This window comes from Nothoprocta perdicaria, unplaced genomic scaffold, assembly GCF_003342845.1.
Source record: "Nothoprocta perdicaria isolate Ctin4 unplaced genomic scaffold, notPer1 scaffold_68, whole genome shotgun sequence".
Classification (NCBI taxonomy): domain Eukaryota; kingdom Metazoa; phylum Chordata; class Aves; order Tinamiformes; family Tinamidae; genus Nothoprocta; species Nothoprocta perdicaria.
This window is the reverse complement of record NW_020455954.1, coordinates 3,037,874-3,056,634: the sequence shown is the minus strand read 5'-3', so window position 1 is coordinate 3,056,634 and position 18,761 is coordinate 3,037,874. Positions and strand designations below refer to the sequence as shown.

The 18,761-nt window shown below is 41.2% G+C and overlaps 1 protein-coding gene across 2 annotated transcripts in view; it reads right to left on the bottom strand.

The window, feature by feature from the left end:
• Positions 1-17,346, bottom strand: part of STXBP5L (syntaxin binding protein 5 like) — a 168,197-nt gene extending 150,851 nt beyond the window's left edge. For both annotated transcript variants that reach the window (XM_026050318.1, XM_026050320.1), the window contains exons 1-2: positions 17,173-17,346; positions 2,257-2,354 (exon numbers count right to left, since the gene is read on the bottom strand). In XM_026050318.1, the coding sequence (XP_025906103.1) occupies positions 2,257-2,354; positions 17,173-17,346 (272 nt within the window). The remainder of the gene's footprint in view (positions 1-2,256; positions 2,355-17,172) is intronic.
• Positions 17,347-18,761: the final 1,415 nt, after the last annotated feature.

Sequence of the window (18,761 nt, the reverse complement as noted above, 5' to 3'; positions counted from 1 at the left end):
AACTACTTCTACCTTTCCTCCGAAATGAGAAAGACACCTCAGTCTGATTAAGCTTCTCTCCCCATTGCACGGTGGTACAGAACCTTCTCTGACAGCTGAACAAAGTGGGAAGTCTCTGACCCTCGTGTTTTAATCTCACAAAATCCCTGGACTATAAGGGGAGAAAGGAAGAGTATGGAGACAGTAAGAAAAGGAATTCAGCTTCATAGCCTTAAAAAGCAGGGATAGTCCAGGTGGAGTGGTAAGGAGCAATTATCTGCATATCTGTAAGATATGAGCAGTGATCAAAAGCATGGAAGCAAACAGAAGGGTTCAAAAAGGAAATGCATTGTTCTCGGAGGGGAGATCAAATTTGCTACTGTTTAGGAGAAAGGAGAACGATGACCAGATGACATAGCAATTGTTTAAAGAGAGGGGGGGATGTTGCCTTTTACTTGCACATTTTGGTAGCCTGTGTTGGCAACAGAAAATCTGTCACAGGCAATTGCAGTACATTCATTTTAGGGCTGGAGCACAGTTGTCCCTAAGAGGCTGCAGCATTCAGTAGTCATCAAATGGTAAAACCTATGTTGTTGTCTAAGGCTCTTTGAGAATCCCACGGAGACTGCTAGGAGCAGCAAAGCATAGCAACAATTCCCACTGCTACAGAGCCTATGGCTGCTGCATCTAAAGCAACTTGAACAGAGGGATGGGAGAAAACAAACTGAGTCTCATAGTGAACTTTCCTTTATCTCTGTACTCTACGTGCAACTTTTGCATATAATATACTCTATCTGGGGCCAATTTAGCGTAGTCAATTTTAGTAGTACAGCTTGAACATCTGAAACGATTAGCTTCATGTTAAACTGTAATTCCCAGTATTGAGACACCCACTTCATATTCGGTGGAAACGGGATACCTAACCATTAGCAACACATTTCCTACAAAAACCCAGCTCCTGAAATGGAAAGAAGAGGTGGGCTAAAGAGTCAACCTTTTTGCAAGGTCTTCCTTGTACAACACTGATAGTAGCTACAAAATTCCCAGCCCCTTCTCTTGCAGAAGATGATGTGAATGAAGCATCCAGAGACAGAGCTCTAGCTTCCTAACTTAGCCTGGCTCCCAGAACAAGAAAGCATGACCATTAAATTCACACTTTCTCGGAAGGGCACAAATTCATGGGAATTTTGCACTTAGAATACAGTCAATTCAATACCTAATTGCAATCCACTTCATTTAGATATATAATAAGTAGAATCTTTGAAACAAACATTATGGTATAACTGGTTTATTTGAGTTTTGTGAAGATACGCAGATTACAATTAAAGCTAGGCTTATATAATCACAACTATTCAGAACAAGAGCACCTAAAAATGGAGGAAATCAATATTCCCAGTTCCAGGCATGTTACACGAGGCACAATCAGTTTTTTCCAGGAGGAAATTTTTCTTTCACTTGTAACCTGCCTGTGGGTTCATTAGGTTCACAGCTATCTTGGGAACAATGGGAGCAAAACAACAGCAACAACAAAAAAAGTTTTTTAAAACACTGTCCCCTACCTTTTAACATTTATTCAGCTATAAGTGATGAATAAAAAGCATTATTTTTATTTCTTTAAGTGTTATCCTGTAACACTTAAACTTTCCAGGACCATTTTTTTCCCTACATTATATATAGTTTCATCAAATTGAAATATATTCTTTAAATTTATGTTCAATTCACTTTGTGTAGGCACCTAAGTTAAAATTATTCTGGTACAAAAATTTGTAGATAAGTTACCCACACGAGTACCTTTATAATTATCAAAGGGAATTAAGTGCTTTTGAGGTGCTTCATTTGACCCTTTTGAGACATCTCCTCCAGGAAATGAACTGCACCCAAAACTGCTTATTTTCCACCATTTGCTGAGGGGAGTGTGAAAAGTATCTCATCCGAAGATACCTAGACTGCAAACCCCATCTGCATTGCACCAATTAATATTTGTTGTTCACACTATGTTCATTTATGTTCATTCTACCTCTACCTTTATATACTAAAAACAAAAAAAAAGGATTCTGCTTTATATTAAACAATATTGATCATATTCCAATAACTTGTTCAAAAATTTTTCTTTAGGCCCATTAATAAATAGGAATTCCCCAACAACACATCCTTTTATGATCCACATAGCAAAGGAGAATGAAGAATGATATCTTACCTGACTGCTTGTAGAAGTCACGATGATCATTGTATTATAAAGATATAGAAATCATGTAAATTCTGCATGAAAAAGGATACATTCGTATGGCTCCTGTTCTTGTCCCAATTGCCAAGATTTTCTGAACCGGGTCAAAAGCTAAGGCAGTGGGCAAATAAGGAAAACCATGACGAACCGTCTGAAATAAAGAAACAAAGAAAAGGAACAGTGAATGAGGATGATCTGTAAAAACAGAGAACAAGTTATATTTTACTTTGTCTGTATAGGAGGAGAATCTGTATTTTGCTTTATATTGTATCGCTTGTAATACATTTCAAGAAAAGTATCAACAAAGATACAACGTTCTGAATAAAAATGTTAATTTCATACATGCCAATTTCAAATTATTTATTTTGCACTATTTTATATGCATTTTCATATGCTTTTGTTAGAACAAAGATGACAACAAAATATGCCAATATATAAATGATATATTCTGTTTATTTCGTATATTGAAAGATAACCTTACTATGTCAGCTAACTGGAATTTTAAAGTGAAAAAAAAGAAAACACCTTAAAATGCTTTTAAAACACTGTCACAAACAGAAGCAACAGAAAGAAATGGAGCGCATCCAGGGCAAGAGATTAAAAACAGCCAAAAAAAGAAATTTAACCTATGAATTAAAAATCCTTAATAGCATTAAAAAAATAACATATTAAAGATGTTCTCAAAATAAGCAACCAAACCACCCATACTTTCTTTATTTATAATATTGTGCTTTTAATTCTAAACGCTAAAGAGGGGCATGGGAGAACAAACGAGCTGAGCATGACATAAGGCATGCTTGAGTTTGAAGACAGCAATATTTAAAAACAAATATTAGTCTAAGCATTATGACCAGTATGACCTACCTGATTTTCATAAAGAATAAGATTATAGCATAAGAAAAAGAATGAGGATAACTAGACTAGGCTATATAAATAATAATTAAAAAGAGACTCTAATGGGTGTGATTGCTTACCTAAAGTTGGGTATCAAATTGTCTTTTTGAGTATACAGCTGGGATTTGAGAGGAAATGTTTCGATCAAGCAAAATCTACATTTTCAGATTTTTTTTTCCCCTTGAAATTATCTTGTTCATGCTCTGTGTCTGCTGAAGCAGTCAGCAGTCCCTACAGAACAATGGCAACAACAGGGAGTCCTTAATTGCAGACCTGTGGAGTAAAAGGCAGCTGATGATCCCTACAGCTGCATCACTTCAACTCTGATTTCTTTCTTTCCAGCTGGAAATACTTCAGCTGACATTCACAAGTATTTTGGGAACAAGCAGATACGTGTTATTCAGCAAATAAACTCTTCCTTAAAAGAAATCTTACTCATCTCCAATTATTGCTGATAAGGGATGTCTTTAAAAAAATGCTAATTACAAGTTTCCAGACCTTCAAAATATAGAAATATATCCTATTTTCAATAAATTGCAAAATAGTAACTTTTTTTTAGGTTAATTATTAAACATTATTAAAGATCTTAACTCTGGTTTGGTGGTTTGTATCTCTCTGTCTCTCTCTCTGTCTCTCTCTTATTTTTTGAAGCGATAGGACTGCTCAGACTAAACAATGCGATTTTGACACATAAAATAGAGCTTGACTTACACATTGTAAAAATACTTTGGTCTTTCATGTCACAAAACCCTCAGGAATTAGTAACAAATACTTTCTAGCTTGTCTAACATTTAGCTTAAATGCATTATTTTCATTTTACTTGGGATTTCTGAATCATGGTGAATAAACATTCTTTATTACCTGAGATATAAATACTTCTAAAAGTTTTTTATTATTATTAATTTTTAAAAATCCTCAAGTTTGAATTTCTAGCAATTCCAGTCACCATAAAAACCTTTCCAAGGTTTATTCATAACTACAACTTGCAATCCTATTTCTCTACAACTCGCAGGCCTATTTCTTCAATCTAAGAACCTAATTACTTTTAAAGATTTATTAGAAGCTTTTCTAAGTATTTAGCATCTTCCTTGTATTTTCAGTATTTCAGCAGTCTTTATGAAGTCACACTTTTCATTTGGAAATCTTATTTGAATTCCGGTACAGAGGCAGAGCCACGGGAAGGGAACTAGCTTTTCAGTACCATAGTTCAGTAAAAAAAATGAAGCCCGACTTAAAACTTATTTCTGTTTTGCAAAATTAAGGGGAAATTAAGGAGATTTATACTAATTACTGTGGGAAATTAATCTACGATATTGGGGATGCGCAATTCTTCCAATTACACGATAAGAAATATTGTTGAAATCTACAGATCCTTCAAGTAAATTACAATTTTCAAGTAAAATATTCATATTAGACCTACCTATTAAAAATAATAGTAATAAAAAGGAGCAAAAAGAGTCTAGAAAGTAAAACAGGCTGTACAGTACACGTCAAAGTGGAAAAAAATGTCTCTGTGACTGAGAGTGGCACAAATGGGAGCAGATTCGGAGGTCATTCTGGAGACCAGGCCCATGCAACTGAACTGAGCAAGTTCTGATACATGAGACCCCCCGACCTCTTGGCCTTCCTAATACTCCAGCCACCGACCCGTTTCCAAGGCCATGAGAATGCAGCACTTAAAGATATTTCAGTAATATATTGAGATAATGAATATGAGCACATATGCAAAAATGAGTAATGATTCTAGAACAGAGCCTGTATTTCCTTGGGGGATTTAGTAATACGTGTGAAGAAGTGGGGAGGGAGAAAGAACTTGATCTTAAGGCACCCAATAAAACACAGGCCTTTTGGTCTGTGTTGTGTATGGTAGGAACAATGTAGAACAAAACTACCAAGAGTAACCAGAAAATGCAAAACAAAGTGGAAATCTTTTCCAAAATTAAACTCAGTAGCAGACACGAAGAGCAAAAAAAGAGCCCTAAATATATCACCCAGCTCTCTCATAAATGTAGGACCTACTGTCCTGAGGTGCCAAAAGAAGGGAGAGAGAAAGCAGACAGCAGATGGAGCCAAGACTGCTTCTCTCTGCATTATCCAGCTTCCTTCACACCTCCCTTTTTGGCACAGAGTCTCTAGCGGCAGGCTGTGATCCCTAGGACAGTGTATATGCGATATTTAAACTACCTTATTTGAAAGAGAACAACTATAAATGCTGCTACAATTTCAGCAGAAATCCTGGTTCAGTTCCGTTATTCCAAAGTGATGAAAACCACTGAAAATAATTTTTCTTCTGGTGTATTGCACATATATATCATTCAAATAATCTTTATACAACCAATTTACCTAAATGAATGTAGGAAATTGATTATTTGGGCTTGCCAGTATTTTAGCAATGCATTTTAATATGCTGTACAGAATGAAACAATAAGCTCTTTCTAAGATGCCATGATACATTTCTGTGGCCAGAAATCAAAATCCCAATAGCAGGAATATGCAATATCCAGTGTAATTGTTCACACATATATATATGTAACAAGATATAACGTCGCCATTCAGAAGTGCATTTCCTATTTTTTTTTCCTATGGCCCTTTTATTAGACTGCAAAGTTATGATTTTCCAAAATAATTTTGATCTTCTGTAAATAATTTCAGAAAATACAGAACTAAACTCTATTATAAACTCCATCAAATATCTACTAAGGTGTACGATGCAAAACTGTCCTGATTAATTTCTCCTTCTGCTTGTATTTTATATCTCTCCTGTTTTGTGTTACTTTTGTCAGCAAAACTGATTTACTTAAGTAAATAATATTTTGAATGTATTTATTACAATTGAGCAATGTGGTCTAAGTCTGTGACTCCAACTTGTGACCAGCCTGCCATATGCAGAAGCCTCCTGGAAATAAGTAATTTATTTGTCTGTGGCATAAGGGGTGAAGTATTGAAGCCTACATACGATTCTCAGGGATTGTTTTACTCAGTTGTGTTAGAAATCAATAAATGACAATGATTATGGCTTTGTTTGACATTATAGTGGTGGAAATGGGCCTTTGTAAAGATGTGTTGCCATGCATTATAGCTCTCTATAGCCCTGTCTTCCCTCCCATACAGGCTTCTGTGCCTGGATTCTCTGAATGCTCCTTGCTCAGGAAAGACGGGAAGAGGACAAGATGCCAGTGGGCTTCCACTCCAATGAAATGATATAGGAAGGATACATTTTTATAAAATAAATTCTCATTTTTTAAAGATACAGATATCTTTGTCTCTCACATGTGTTAGATATATAGAGAGAGAATTTATATAAAAATTTATTTAAGCTTGCTGAAACTTTCCAAAATTTCAAGCCTCAAGAAATAGCTTCCACTTAGCTGTTATCCAAGGCTTCTGAGCATGTTCATAGGTGGTTCTACAATTTGCACTTATTTTTCTTAGACAAATACACCCACTGATGGTTCTCTCCACACATCAAGGCTAGAAGCAGCAGTATAAAAACATCCTACACAAACAACATTGGTGAGCCCATACCTTGGGTATTGCATGCAGTACTGGTCTTTACATCTGAAAAAGTAGTGGAGTCAGAAATAATGTAGAAAAGGCAGCTAATGCTCAGGGTGTTGGAATACGAGCCTTACCAGGAGAGACTAAAAATGCTACAACTTCTCTTTAGAGAGAAGGTGATTGTGGAAGAACATGGAAATGATTTACAGGATCAAGAAGGCTGTTCCGCATCAGCTAAATGTGGAACTGTTATTCATCAGCTCCAGAGAGACACTCAAAACAAGCAGGAGATCAGATTAAATCAGAAAAAAAAAAACCTCCCTTACACAGCAGGTAGTGAACTCCTGTAATTTGGGGCCACATCATGTGAAGGCAGATGGCATCAGCGGGCGGGTTCACAAAGACATTAAACAGAGAAAGGAAGAAAAAGGGGATTGGGATTGAACAAGAAAAATCCAACAGAGGAAAAAAAAAAAACACAGAATATAATTGTGGATACAGAAAGGAAAGAGAAATGTTAATGAACAGGCAATATAGTGGTGGGAAGAGAGGATTTGTACACATGCCAGTTCTACTGCACATCACCTGAATTCTGAACTTCCTTTCATTGCTCCGGTCCTGACAAAGAAAATATACCCAAAATATATCCAACCAGATGCATTTTATAGGAGAAAAAAAATATAGAGAGAATTTATTTTAAAAAATAAAAACCTTAAACTAAGATCTGACATAACTGAAAACAAAGACCAAATCTTGTGATCCTCACTAGAATTCCTCTTTTCATGAGAAAAAACCCTCCAGAAACTTCAGAGATGTGATTTTCCTCTTCTGCAAATTGGATGTTAGGCATTATTAAATGAGAATAGTCATACACCGTATCTGATTTATACAGACGCAAAAGGTCAAGTGAAACATCGGGGACAATAAGGCTTGTAAGTTCCAAAAAGCATTTTTCCCTAGACTGTTCTCTCATACAGAGTTTGTCAAAACCACAAAACGAGCACAATTAAGATACAAAAAAATCACAGAGAAAACTATATTAATTGACTGCCTTATCCCTTGGATTTTAATCTAGTTTATCAATTTAAATTGTTATTGCTGTGGCCAAACTCCTGACAGCTACTTCCACCTGCCGAATCTATCACAGCACCGAGTTGCAGCATAAATATGGCAATTCAAAAATACAGTGATCCCAAAGCAGGTGAGAGCCACTGGGAGAATTCTTAGCTCTTCATCACGAGTAGAGTGATTTCACCTCCTCCCTCCCTTTTTTCCTAAAAAAGCTCTACCAACCTTAAGGGAAAAAACAGAGAAATACCCAAAAAGACAGGAAATGGAGAATGCAAGAAGGATTGCATCCCTCGTTCGGTACATTTGCTATAACAGGCTTGCCACTCCTGGCACTGAAACAATAAAACTGGTAAGGAGAAATGGTGCATCAAGCCCTTATAAAAATACCTGCAATTTTAGCTTTGGTGTAAAAAAGAAAAGCGCCATTGACTTTCACGAACCTAAATTTGGCCTATTTGTTTAAAGGAGACCTCTGTCCAAATGGGGGCTTCTTCTAGGTTTCATATCAAAGTAATTCAAACAGTAGCTCGATCTTTTTTGTTGCTGCTTTTGTTGCAGTGCTTAACCATAAGACAATAAAAGTCAAAATTACATTCTGTTCTGAATATCATCAATACAGCAAAGATCTGTTTTGTGGATATTGACAGGAAAGGGAAAAACATTCCGTAGATCTGACAGCTCTGAAATGAAAACATTCTTGTCCTCACTCTGATTGTGGATGCAGAAAATAACATGATTTCAGAGCGTGAATGGGAAGTTTTAAAACATCTGTTTTTATCAAAGTTACACCAGAATGACATGGCAATATCTCAAAATAATATTCCACATCTTTCCATTTTCAGATTTTCTGGAAATTTAATACTTCAGGCTGGTTACATCCAGATGCCATTACTGCCTTGATGTCGTTGTTCTGTTTGATGCTTTCAGAATGTTTTAATTACAAATTCAGCCGCATTGAGGAATCGAAAAATTTTACAAAAAAAGTCCCATGATTTTGCTGCTGTGAAAAAGCTCTTGAAGCTTATTCTGGAATAGCTGAATAAAAAGAGTGTTGCATCCCTATTTTTTTACAGAAACAGTCTGCATTTCTAGTATAATTAGATGTATATATTTACGTATATTTAGAACCATCGGGATTCCTGTAAAAATCTTCTATTTTGCACCATAATCTGCTCTTCTTGTATTATCAGTACAGATCCCAAAACACAAACACTATTAGTAGAATTTACTGCTAACTTGTCATATACAAGGTAATTTATAAGTTATTAATTTAGAATTAATCTTTTCGTAACCTTTTGCTGTAAGCATATTGTATGAAATGTGATACTTCTTTTTTTCCTGCTGTTGAATATAGAATTTAATCTGGAGATATTGAGGCAGTGTCTCATCTCACGTGGGGTGAAAACATATTTGGAATGTGGCAACTTTTCACGCTCTAGCAGCAGTGAAATCCAGCAGATCCTGGACGTTACTGTTCCCCTCTACATACCTATAAGAGCAGAGTCTATACACAAATGAGGACACAATATCCAAAGATCAGAGGAATCACCCAGAACCACATCCCCGTTTATATAATCACATTATTTTTCCTGCTATTGCCTCATTTAAGATATATTTTCAAACACATGAGAATTTAAAATATATGAGGAACAATGAAAGTAAAAAAACTCACTGTAGACAGATGTAACTGAGCACAAATCTCTGCTCTTACAGGACAAGAAAACAGCATGGGATGAATGAAGCAGAAGTCTATGTTCATCATTCCTTTAGTGTGATTTTTTGCCCTGCCCAATGGGTAATATGGAGATTTTTTCACAGGAACCATGGTGAAGAACACAAACAGAAGAAAACCCATCCAACTGATATTTTGCATTGTGTTCACATGTACCGGAGGCTATACCACAATATAAGCAGATGCTGGCTATAACTCTGCAGAACGGTGCTCGGCTGAATTCCGCGGGGTACTTCTCAGCACATGCAGTGGCCGACTCAAACTGATAAATAGCAGGGCTCGATTTCTCTTTCCAGCACCTCGCACAACTTGACTTCAGCAGAACGGTCAGTGTTATCTCAGCAGACTTTGACCCTAGCTACAGGCAACAGCTTGTCACTGCTCTGCTTTACTATTCACCGTCTCTGTTTGGGAGCTATTGGACACAGCCCTGCACCAAGATAACATCTTATTATATCGGAGCATATTTACCAGCCATCTGTAGCTAACAATATTGCTTTCTCTCCCCTCTCCTCCCCTGATGCACATTACTTGTACTTCTAATCACACGGCCTGCTAACTGCCTCCCACCAGGATTTTAACATACATTGTGCCAAAATTAGCCAGGCCATAGATGCCGCTTCTATAAGCGGTTTCTCAGCACAGTGAGTAAAGCAGCACATTTACATAACTTGGAGTGTATTACTTGGCCTCTCTCCTGCTTTCTCCTCTCTGTTCATAAAAATGAAGGTATTGATATTAACTTTTCGCTGGATTTTGCCACAGAGCCCAAAAAGGGTTTTAGGAGCGAGCATGAGATGCCTCAGAATATGAGTCAGATAGGAAGGGAGAGTCAGCTAAACTAAGCAAAGGGAATGAGGTCTGTCTTGCTTTGAGTCCATCTTCCTTGAAGACAGCTGTTTATTTTAGACAGTATATGCATTTCTGCTGAGAAAAAGAAATCTCCCACCACTTCATATTTTTATCCATGAAGCTCTAACAGAAGACACCTCAGCCATTTATTTCACAACTGAAATACAGGCCTCTTTCTTCAACACAGAAGCAGAGGAAGAAGGTTGCTTCTGCAGCCCATGTTTTGTGCAACAGCTCTATGATTAAAAACATCCCTGAGATACAGGCAATGCAGGCTGAATCTCCTCCAGCCTCATGGAAGCAAATCAAAAATCACTTTTCACACTACAATAGTTAGAAACTGTCTCGGGGACCCACAGGTAAGGTACAGCACAGAGAAAGAGGGTGTCCAGTTCCCACTAGCTGGGGATAACAGGTAAGAGGATAAAAATTACAGCACTCCAGAAGAAAGGAGAGGCAACCACAGAGCACGTGGGGCTGGGAATCAGCTCTGTGAGAAAGGCTCCAAATCCCAGGTATAAATTCATTACAGGTCTCAGAGGGTGAGAGACTGCAGCAGCACACCAGATTGCTAGAGGCCTGTTCTGTACAACCAGAAGGCACTCGCTACGCTCCTCGCGAACTGAGAAACACTCTTCCTCCTTACAGGCCATGTTCCCGTTGTTCTTTTTTTCCTTCACCATTTCCAGGATATCCCAAGATTTCCTAATTCCATCATCCACTCAGGAAAAGCAGAGTATCAAGTCATCGTCTTATAATCTTGTGGAAAAAAAAGTGACCCCGAAATAACCCGAAAGTTGGCTGTCCTTAGGTGCACTCCTACTAAGGGGAGACTTTTCTCAGTTTCTCATGAGAAAAAATTATATCCTAAGCGCCACTTCTTTAACCAAGGACTCCACAAAGCAGATTAAGGAATCATTAGCTTAAAAAAAAAAAGGCACTTGAAATGTCACACAAAATTACATGGAAAGAATATTGCTCAAAACACAGAGTCTCTACTTCTGCCATTGGAACTTGTGCCTCACACCAAGCACTGCAATAGGAAAGGCAGTTCTGTCAAAGTTGCCTAGCTGGTCCAAAATAGGAAGGAGCAAAGTATAACTGAGCGAGAAGGGCACAGAAAGCAAATTCCATCGGTGCTCCTGCGCTTGGTTTTACCAAGGATACAGCCAAGGGCCCCAGCGTAAGCTCCTCGCAGCTGGCAGCTAATCCCGTGTCCTTCATTTCCTGAAGGACCAGCCTGAGGTGATGCCGCTCCGACATCTTGTGTCCTAGCCACAGGCACAGCCTGAAAGCAACATTCCCATCTAGCTCGAGGCAGGAAGGAAATGCAGAGCCACTCGGACTATCGAGGGAGGACATCTGAACTGACAGTGTGAACAGCCGGCCTGAAAACTGTTCTGCACAGGAGCTGAATATTTGCAGCAGGATGGGAAAACTACAGAACACGGAAAACATAATAAAATTACTAAGTATATTAAAAAATAATATATTAAAACATCAGATCCAAAGCAGGTCAAGCAGGACCCTCAAGAATAGTGGACATTTGACAATCTGGCATTTTGTGTTTTCTGTGTCTCATTTCCTCGTCTCCACTTTGGGAATAACCGTACCTCCATCTCACGGAAATATTGTGCAAATCAATTCATTAATGTTTATAAAGCTTTCCAAACTACAGCGATGAGCACTTCTGCTGAGAAAGCCCAGGGGGAACTTGCTATAAGGGGTATGTTATGAATGTTAAGTATGCAAAGCAATACTGAAGTGTTTTCAATTCAGCAAAAACATTCATTCTACTAAATAAGACATATAAAAGAAATACGTAATTAAAAGTTGCATTTGTAAGAAAACGCAATGTAGGAAATTCAAAGTTTGCAGTGCTGAATTCTACAGCCTAACATTCCTCTTAAAATGGTTTTGCGACTGTAACTGCATGTATTGGCCTGGATGGCTCTTCGTTAATGCATTTAAGATTATTATTTGGTTAACAAAGCAGCTACTTTAAGTGAAAATGTTGGCATTTTATTTGCAAAAGAGACAAAACAGTGTCTCCCTCTATACTACCATGGATCGCTTACTATCGTTAAATCTCTTTAAAAAGATGCTTTTAGCATGCTAGACTCCTTACCACAGATCAGCCTTATTTCAGAATCACAGACTTAGAAAAAAGAAAAATAAATTACATTCATCACATATCCCATAAAATTACCTTCATCGAATTACAAAAGTGTCATTTCTGTCTGTACTTTTAAACAGAATTTTGTTTTGCACCAAAAAATTAGATTCAAGTTCTGTTACATATGAGAAATCTTTCCCAACACTTAGTGAATAAGATACAGTATAAAATGAATTCTGAGCAGTTATAAGTATGGGTTAATATTATTTTAAAACTGATCTTCTCTGAAATATAGCACTTCATACAGATTTTCTGTATTTTGGCCCCTGGCTGATCTTACAACACAGAAATAGCACAGATTAACCAAACAGTTAAACCTAATTAAAACACTGTGCATAGATTATACCAAAGAATTTTTTAAGGTCAAAAGTAATTCTTTTTAGCCAAAAATAGAACAGAGTGCTACTAAACAATTGTTCCTAAACTCTCCTTTCAGAAATCATCTTCTGTTATCTTTGAAGCTTCACGTTGCATCCACACTTGAAATTATCTGCTCAGCGGCTGTCAGAGGGACTGAATGTGCCTCTTCACAGCTTCACTAAATAAAGCATCACCATCTAGAAACCCTGAGAGTTAAAATTTAAGGTCAGTTTATAGGAAAAAATAGATAATTGAGGTATGTAAATACAGGCTTTACAGCACCATCACAATCTTACTCTATCCTACTGGGACATCTACATGATAAAAATATCTAACAGGTCTTTAAAACTCATCTGCATCTAAGTGGGCATCATAAGCTCTGAAATGCCTATATCAGACTGCTTTTAGGTAACTTCCCTCTATGAAATAGTTTAGCAAAAAAACAGAGCAGTACACCCTCTGATCCCAGCGGTTCCAGAGGAAAGAAATGCCAATATAAACACGAAAAGAAGGAAGTTGTCTTTGCAATATGGCTCCTGACTGCATGCGTCTTGAGGGCCTGCTTTTGTCAAAGTGAAGTAGGGCTAGGAAGGCACCTTGGTCATCAGACTCGGGGCTTCCATAGTGGGTCCAACAAAACCCTTAGTCTGTTCTGGCCTCCGTGTTGTTTTTTTCTATTATGACCAGGTAATTGCAAAGCTACTCAGTGATAACAGCTCGGATCAGTTTGGGCGAGATTACAAACCTCATGTTCCAGGGTTTAAGGGTAGTCACAGAACCATCAGCTGCAGGAATCGTTTGTTAGAAGAAGATTACTCTGGGGCTTTGAATGTGGTTCTTGAACGCTTTCCAGGGCACCTGGCTGCTGCCTATAGCTGCAGAATGCATAGTGGACTGCATTAATTCAGGTCCATTCAAAGTGTAACTGTTACCGTGTTCTTCACTGAGGTTTTTTTCATAGAGTTATTAACATCATGCTTATTTAACCCTGTGATTCAAGACAAGCTCGTGTAGGGTTTTTTTGAGTGACTTTCATAAAGAATATGCACTATATGTTCAAAAAACTTACATCTTCATTCTCGGTCTTCTCCAAAGTGTGCCATGCTCTAACAACTGACCTTCTGCAAAAGTAAGGAAATCCCTCGTTCTCCTATTTATGTTCTTACTGCTCAAAGTCCTACTCAAATCATCTGCAGCCTCCTAGCTGTGATCGTCACAGATCCCATACTCATATAAGAGTGCTTCACACTGCTATGTGGTAACTTTTACACTCTATAGACAAACACAGGCGGCTCTAAAAAATCTTAACCAGACAAATATATGAGAAGAAAATATAAAGGAAGATTAACAAGGAAACTAGCTCTATCCTCATTAAAATTAATTTAAACTTTACTAAAACGCTCTACTGGATCATATATATTTTTGGCACAGCACTACTATCTCACACATTCAATTCAGTTAATATGAACTATAATCAATAACTTTATGATTTGCATGTGGATACCCAAGTCCCAAAGACAGCCCTAAATATAGCATGAATGTACAGCTCATATACCTCACCTCGCTGTGGTCCCAAAATACACCTGACAATTTCACAATCACAATAATGCTCTTCAAAGCGTGCCACCGTAGTACAGCTACATAGATATAAATGTATCGTGCTTCAGAAAAGGCTGCAGCACTTTCATACGATCAAGAGCATTTCATTTTTATTCTTTAAACCATTAACGTCATCTTCAGCAGCGAAAAATAAATGTCAGAAGCAACTCCTTGCAAAAATCTCAGCACTAAAGTAAAATATTCAAATTCACTTCTATTAAGTTTCATCTGCATTGCAAAAAGAATCCTGAAAATCTCACAAAAGGGAGAGGCAGCTTTCAGGTGGGTTACTAATAAAACCAGTGTTCTGACAGAGCATCAAATCTGCATTTTTAGTCTAGAAGACCTCCCACAAACTCCAAAAGGGCAGTTTATTTAAGTAACGACTGCAGAGCAAGGCCCTTGAATTCTTAAGTATGAGTCAGCTTTTATGTTTCACATCTAAATGAAGATTTAATAATCAGCAAAGAAATGGAAACTGTTTCAGGATATTACTTAGACTGTGGGTCCATCTGCCTTGATCCTGCCGATCCTAACGACCTAAATCTGCTATTGGCTTTAATCAGTTCTGTGCGCAGCAGGACCACAGAGCGCGGGTGCTTCCACACGCAGCCCACATAACTTACGTAACTTAGCATGGCAATCGGCAGCGGAAACGTCAGCCCGACACAACAGAAGCATAAGAAAGGCCCAGCTTTGCTCCGCTGTGTCTGGCTTTATTTTTAATATAATAGAGTCCGACGGGGGCACAAACGCTGGCTCGGGTGCCAGAGTCCGCAGGGCGAGCGCCGCACCCGCGCAGAGCGCCGCTGCTCCTGCCCGCTCGCGCCCCACGGCGCAGCCCCGGGGCCGGGGGGCTTGCTCCTTTAACGGCCCTAAAGCACAACCCACCTGAAAAACGGGAGCTTCTGGAAGCAGCACTGCAGGATTTGGGGCACATCCTCAGCCGGCATTTGGGAAGTTTGCTGTGGGCATGCTTCTGTACTGTGCAAAAAGGAAGCTGCTGGTTTGTACCCTGCACGGTTGATTTCTGCAGACCCGGGCATTCAGAAGCAATTGCTGCTGCAGGCCAAAGCCCTTCCAAACAAGGATTTACTGTGTTGAGAGCATTCTAACCTGAGAGTTACGTCCTCTAATTTAAAAAGGGAGGCAGAGCATTGCCTGCTGAAAGCTTCTCAAGATGATGTCTTCCCAGTACACTCACATTCCCAGGTACATCTATCAGAACATCAAGTCAAAGACGGGAAATACCAAGATTTTTTTTTTTTACAATTCACCTTATTTTGCCTGTTTATGCACACACAAAATAAAAATATATCATATAAAATACAGACTGCAGCCATTATTAAAGGACTTGTGCATAGGGGACTGTGGTCAGTTTTAGCCTTACACAGAATTCCCAGAGCATCAGATCTTCGAGGGATATTCCAGTGCATCTTGATTATTTGCATTATCTTTCTACTGAAAATCACGTACTGAAGTCTCTGGCATTTCCCAAGCACGGTGCAGGGAGGTGATATTAACTCAAAAGGCCTGAACCTGCTTTTGTGGGTGGCAGAGGACCATCCAACTCCCTGCAGTTAGGATCTCTATAGACCCAGATCCAAAGCTCTTTAAGTGATGGTGGCTCAGCCTTCTTGCCCTGAAGTTGATAGGAGTTTTGACATGAGCCGACTCTGAAAACAGAGCATAACATGAGCCCTGGTATCCGAGACTAGGAAAGATCTGCTTTCCACAAGGAACCAGACCTGCACGCCATGGTTCCATAGGGTTGTCTGGCTTGTTTATCCTTCCTCCGTCCCCACACAACACATGAAGTGACACTGTGCTCAAGTTGAGCACAGCCGAAATCTCCAATCAAGGGGTCTCCCTGCATGGGCTATATTCTAGCAAAGCCTACAGAATTAATGTCAAAGTGAGAGATAACAGCAGAGGATCGGAAGATGTTAACACAATCTCGCTTTTCTGTTGTGCTGTTCATTACAGAAGGGTGGGTTTCTCTCCCAGGGCTGGTCAGAAGTGCCAAGTAGTTTGTACTGATTTCACTCTTGTATTTAAGGACATTGCTGAGAGATTCCACGCAGGAAATGGGCATGAAACGTAGTGAGCATAGGGATATCTTATGCTTTCTATGTGAAGGACCTGACCAATACATGAAACCAGTTCCAAACAAATCTGGAAACTTTTATGCTGTATTTATGCTGTCCTCCTAAGTTGATTTTTATCTAATGGTAATTTTCAGGGCAAATACTAAAAATAACTGAAGCTACATCCAATCCCTCACAAATAATACATGAAAAGGCTATGTCCTGGGAAAAAAAAAAAAAAAAACCACCAAACTCTCTTATTTCTAGCTTATGCCTTTTCCTTAAAAAAACACGGAAGAAAAAGAAGAGAGGATGGGAGCAGGAAGGAGGGCGAGCAGATGTATACATTTTTAAATTTGTAATGCCTTGTAAATGTTAAATGATCTGCTTTTCTGCCCATGATCTTGCTTCTAGTTTTCGGTCCGTGAATGAACTCCAGATCGGGCCCTCAACGCTGAAATTCAGACCTTTCCGAATTTACTGACTACCCCAATTCTGCAGCAGAAAGAAAAAAAAAAAAACCACTAACGAGATTTCCACCCTTTCATGCCAAAGTCCTTACACAACCACTGCAGTTCTCAAGGAAAAGATGTATCGGGTATCATATCACCCCCCCCTGCCCCCCCGCCTCCAAATGCAGGTTTTGTTATTTCCCTGTCCAAAAAAAAATAAAATAAAAAATAAATAAAAAAGCCCTTACCTTGCAAATTTGAAAATAATCCGAGGTCAGGGTCTCCTGGATCTCCTCCCGGGGCGTCCCCGCAGCCCCGGCGGTTGCTCCTGGGTGCGCGGAGCCGCCACCGGCGCCGCCGCCGCCGCCGGGGGACGAGGCAGTTAAACCATCCAGAACTTTGCGAAAATTGAATTTCTTCATTTTTTTTGGCGGGGGGGAAAAACAATCTTTAGGGGGGACTCCGAAGGGGAGGGGGGAAAGGATGTGTTGAACACAGCCAGCTACATGTAGCAAAAGGTGAAGTCTCTAATGGTCCTCCGAGTGAGGCAGCACTTTAGTCCCCGGTCCCGGACAGAAGGTCAATATCGGCTGCAAGCGACCGGAAAACGCAAGGGCTTCATTTCGCGAGCCGCACAAGCTCCGCGGAAAGCTCCGTTCCGAGAAACACAAACCCACACGCAGCAAAACTAGCGTTTGCGTTCGGGCAAGCGGCGAGGGAGCAGCCGCCGTCTGCGCGCGCTCGCAAAATCCGCCTGCAGCTAAAAAAGTAAACAGCGACAGAGAAGCCTCACGCCGGCATCCAGCAGAGCAGGGTCCATCTCTCTACGTTTTCTACCTTTTTTTTTTTTCTTTCTTCCTTTCTTTTTTTTTGGCTAGGGTTTACCGCCCGTGCGCGACCGCTTGGGCAGAGCGGCCGGCACTGAGCCCCGCGGGCTCGGCTCCGCTCGGCTCGGCTCCGCTCGGCTCGGCTCGGCTCGGCTCCGCTCGGCTCGGCTCGGCTCGGCTCCGCTCGGCTCGGTTCGGCTCGGCTCGGCTCTCCCTGCCCGCGGCGCTGCCGCTAACAGGTCTCCCCCTCTCTCTCCGCGCGCGGCGCCTCGCGGTTCGCGCCTTCCTTTCCTCGCCGCCCTGTTTGCCGCCGCCTCGCAGCGCGCGCCGCCGGCCGCCCTCGCTCCTCGTCTCCCCCGCGGCCGGCGGGGGCGCCTCGGCCGCCCCGCGAGCCCCGAGCCGCCGCAAGCGCCCGCCGCCTCGCCTCGCCTCGCGTCCCGGGCAGGCGGTTGCGCCGAGCCCGCCGCCCCGCGCCCGCGGCGCCCCCTTCTCCTGGGCGCGCTCCTGCCCGCCGCGGCCGAGCCGCTCGGGGAAGGCGCCGCTCGGCAAGCGCTCCCGGCGGCAACGGCGGCGGCTCCCGCGCCCGGCAGCCGCTCTCCGCGGTGCTGAGCGGCGGCGCCTCCCCCGCTCGCCTCCCCCGCGCCGCGGCCGCTGATTGACAGCGGCGGCAGGGCGCGGATTGGCTGCCGGAGGGGCAGCTGCGTGACATGAATGGGCGAGGCGGGGAGGAAGGCGGGGCACTGCTCTCGTTGGCTCCGCGGCCGCTCGGCTCGAGGCGGCAGTCGACTGGCAGTCGCCGAGCCCACAGCGCCGGCTGCCCGGCGTCTAATTGGTCCGCGGCAAAGATGGGCATGTAACTCCTCCAATCGAAGGCGCCGCGGGGCGAAATTGGCCGCGAAGCCGCGCGGTGGCGCCCCCCCCCGCCCAGCAGGGCCGGTAGGAGGCGGGGGGGCGGGGCGGCGCTCGTGGTGGGGCACGTGCAGGGGCGGGGGGCGGTGCCGCCGCGGCCG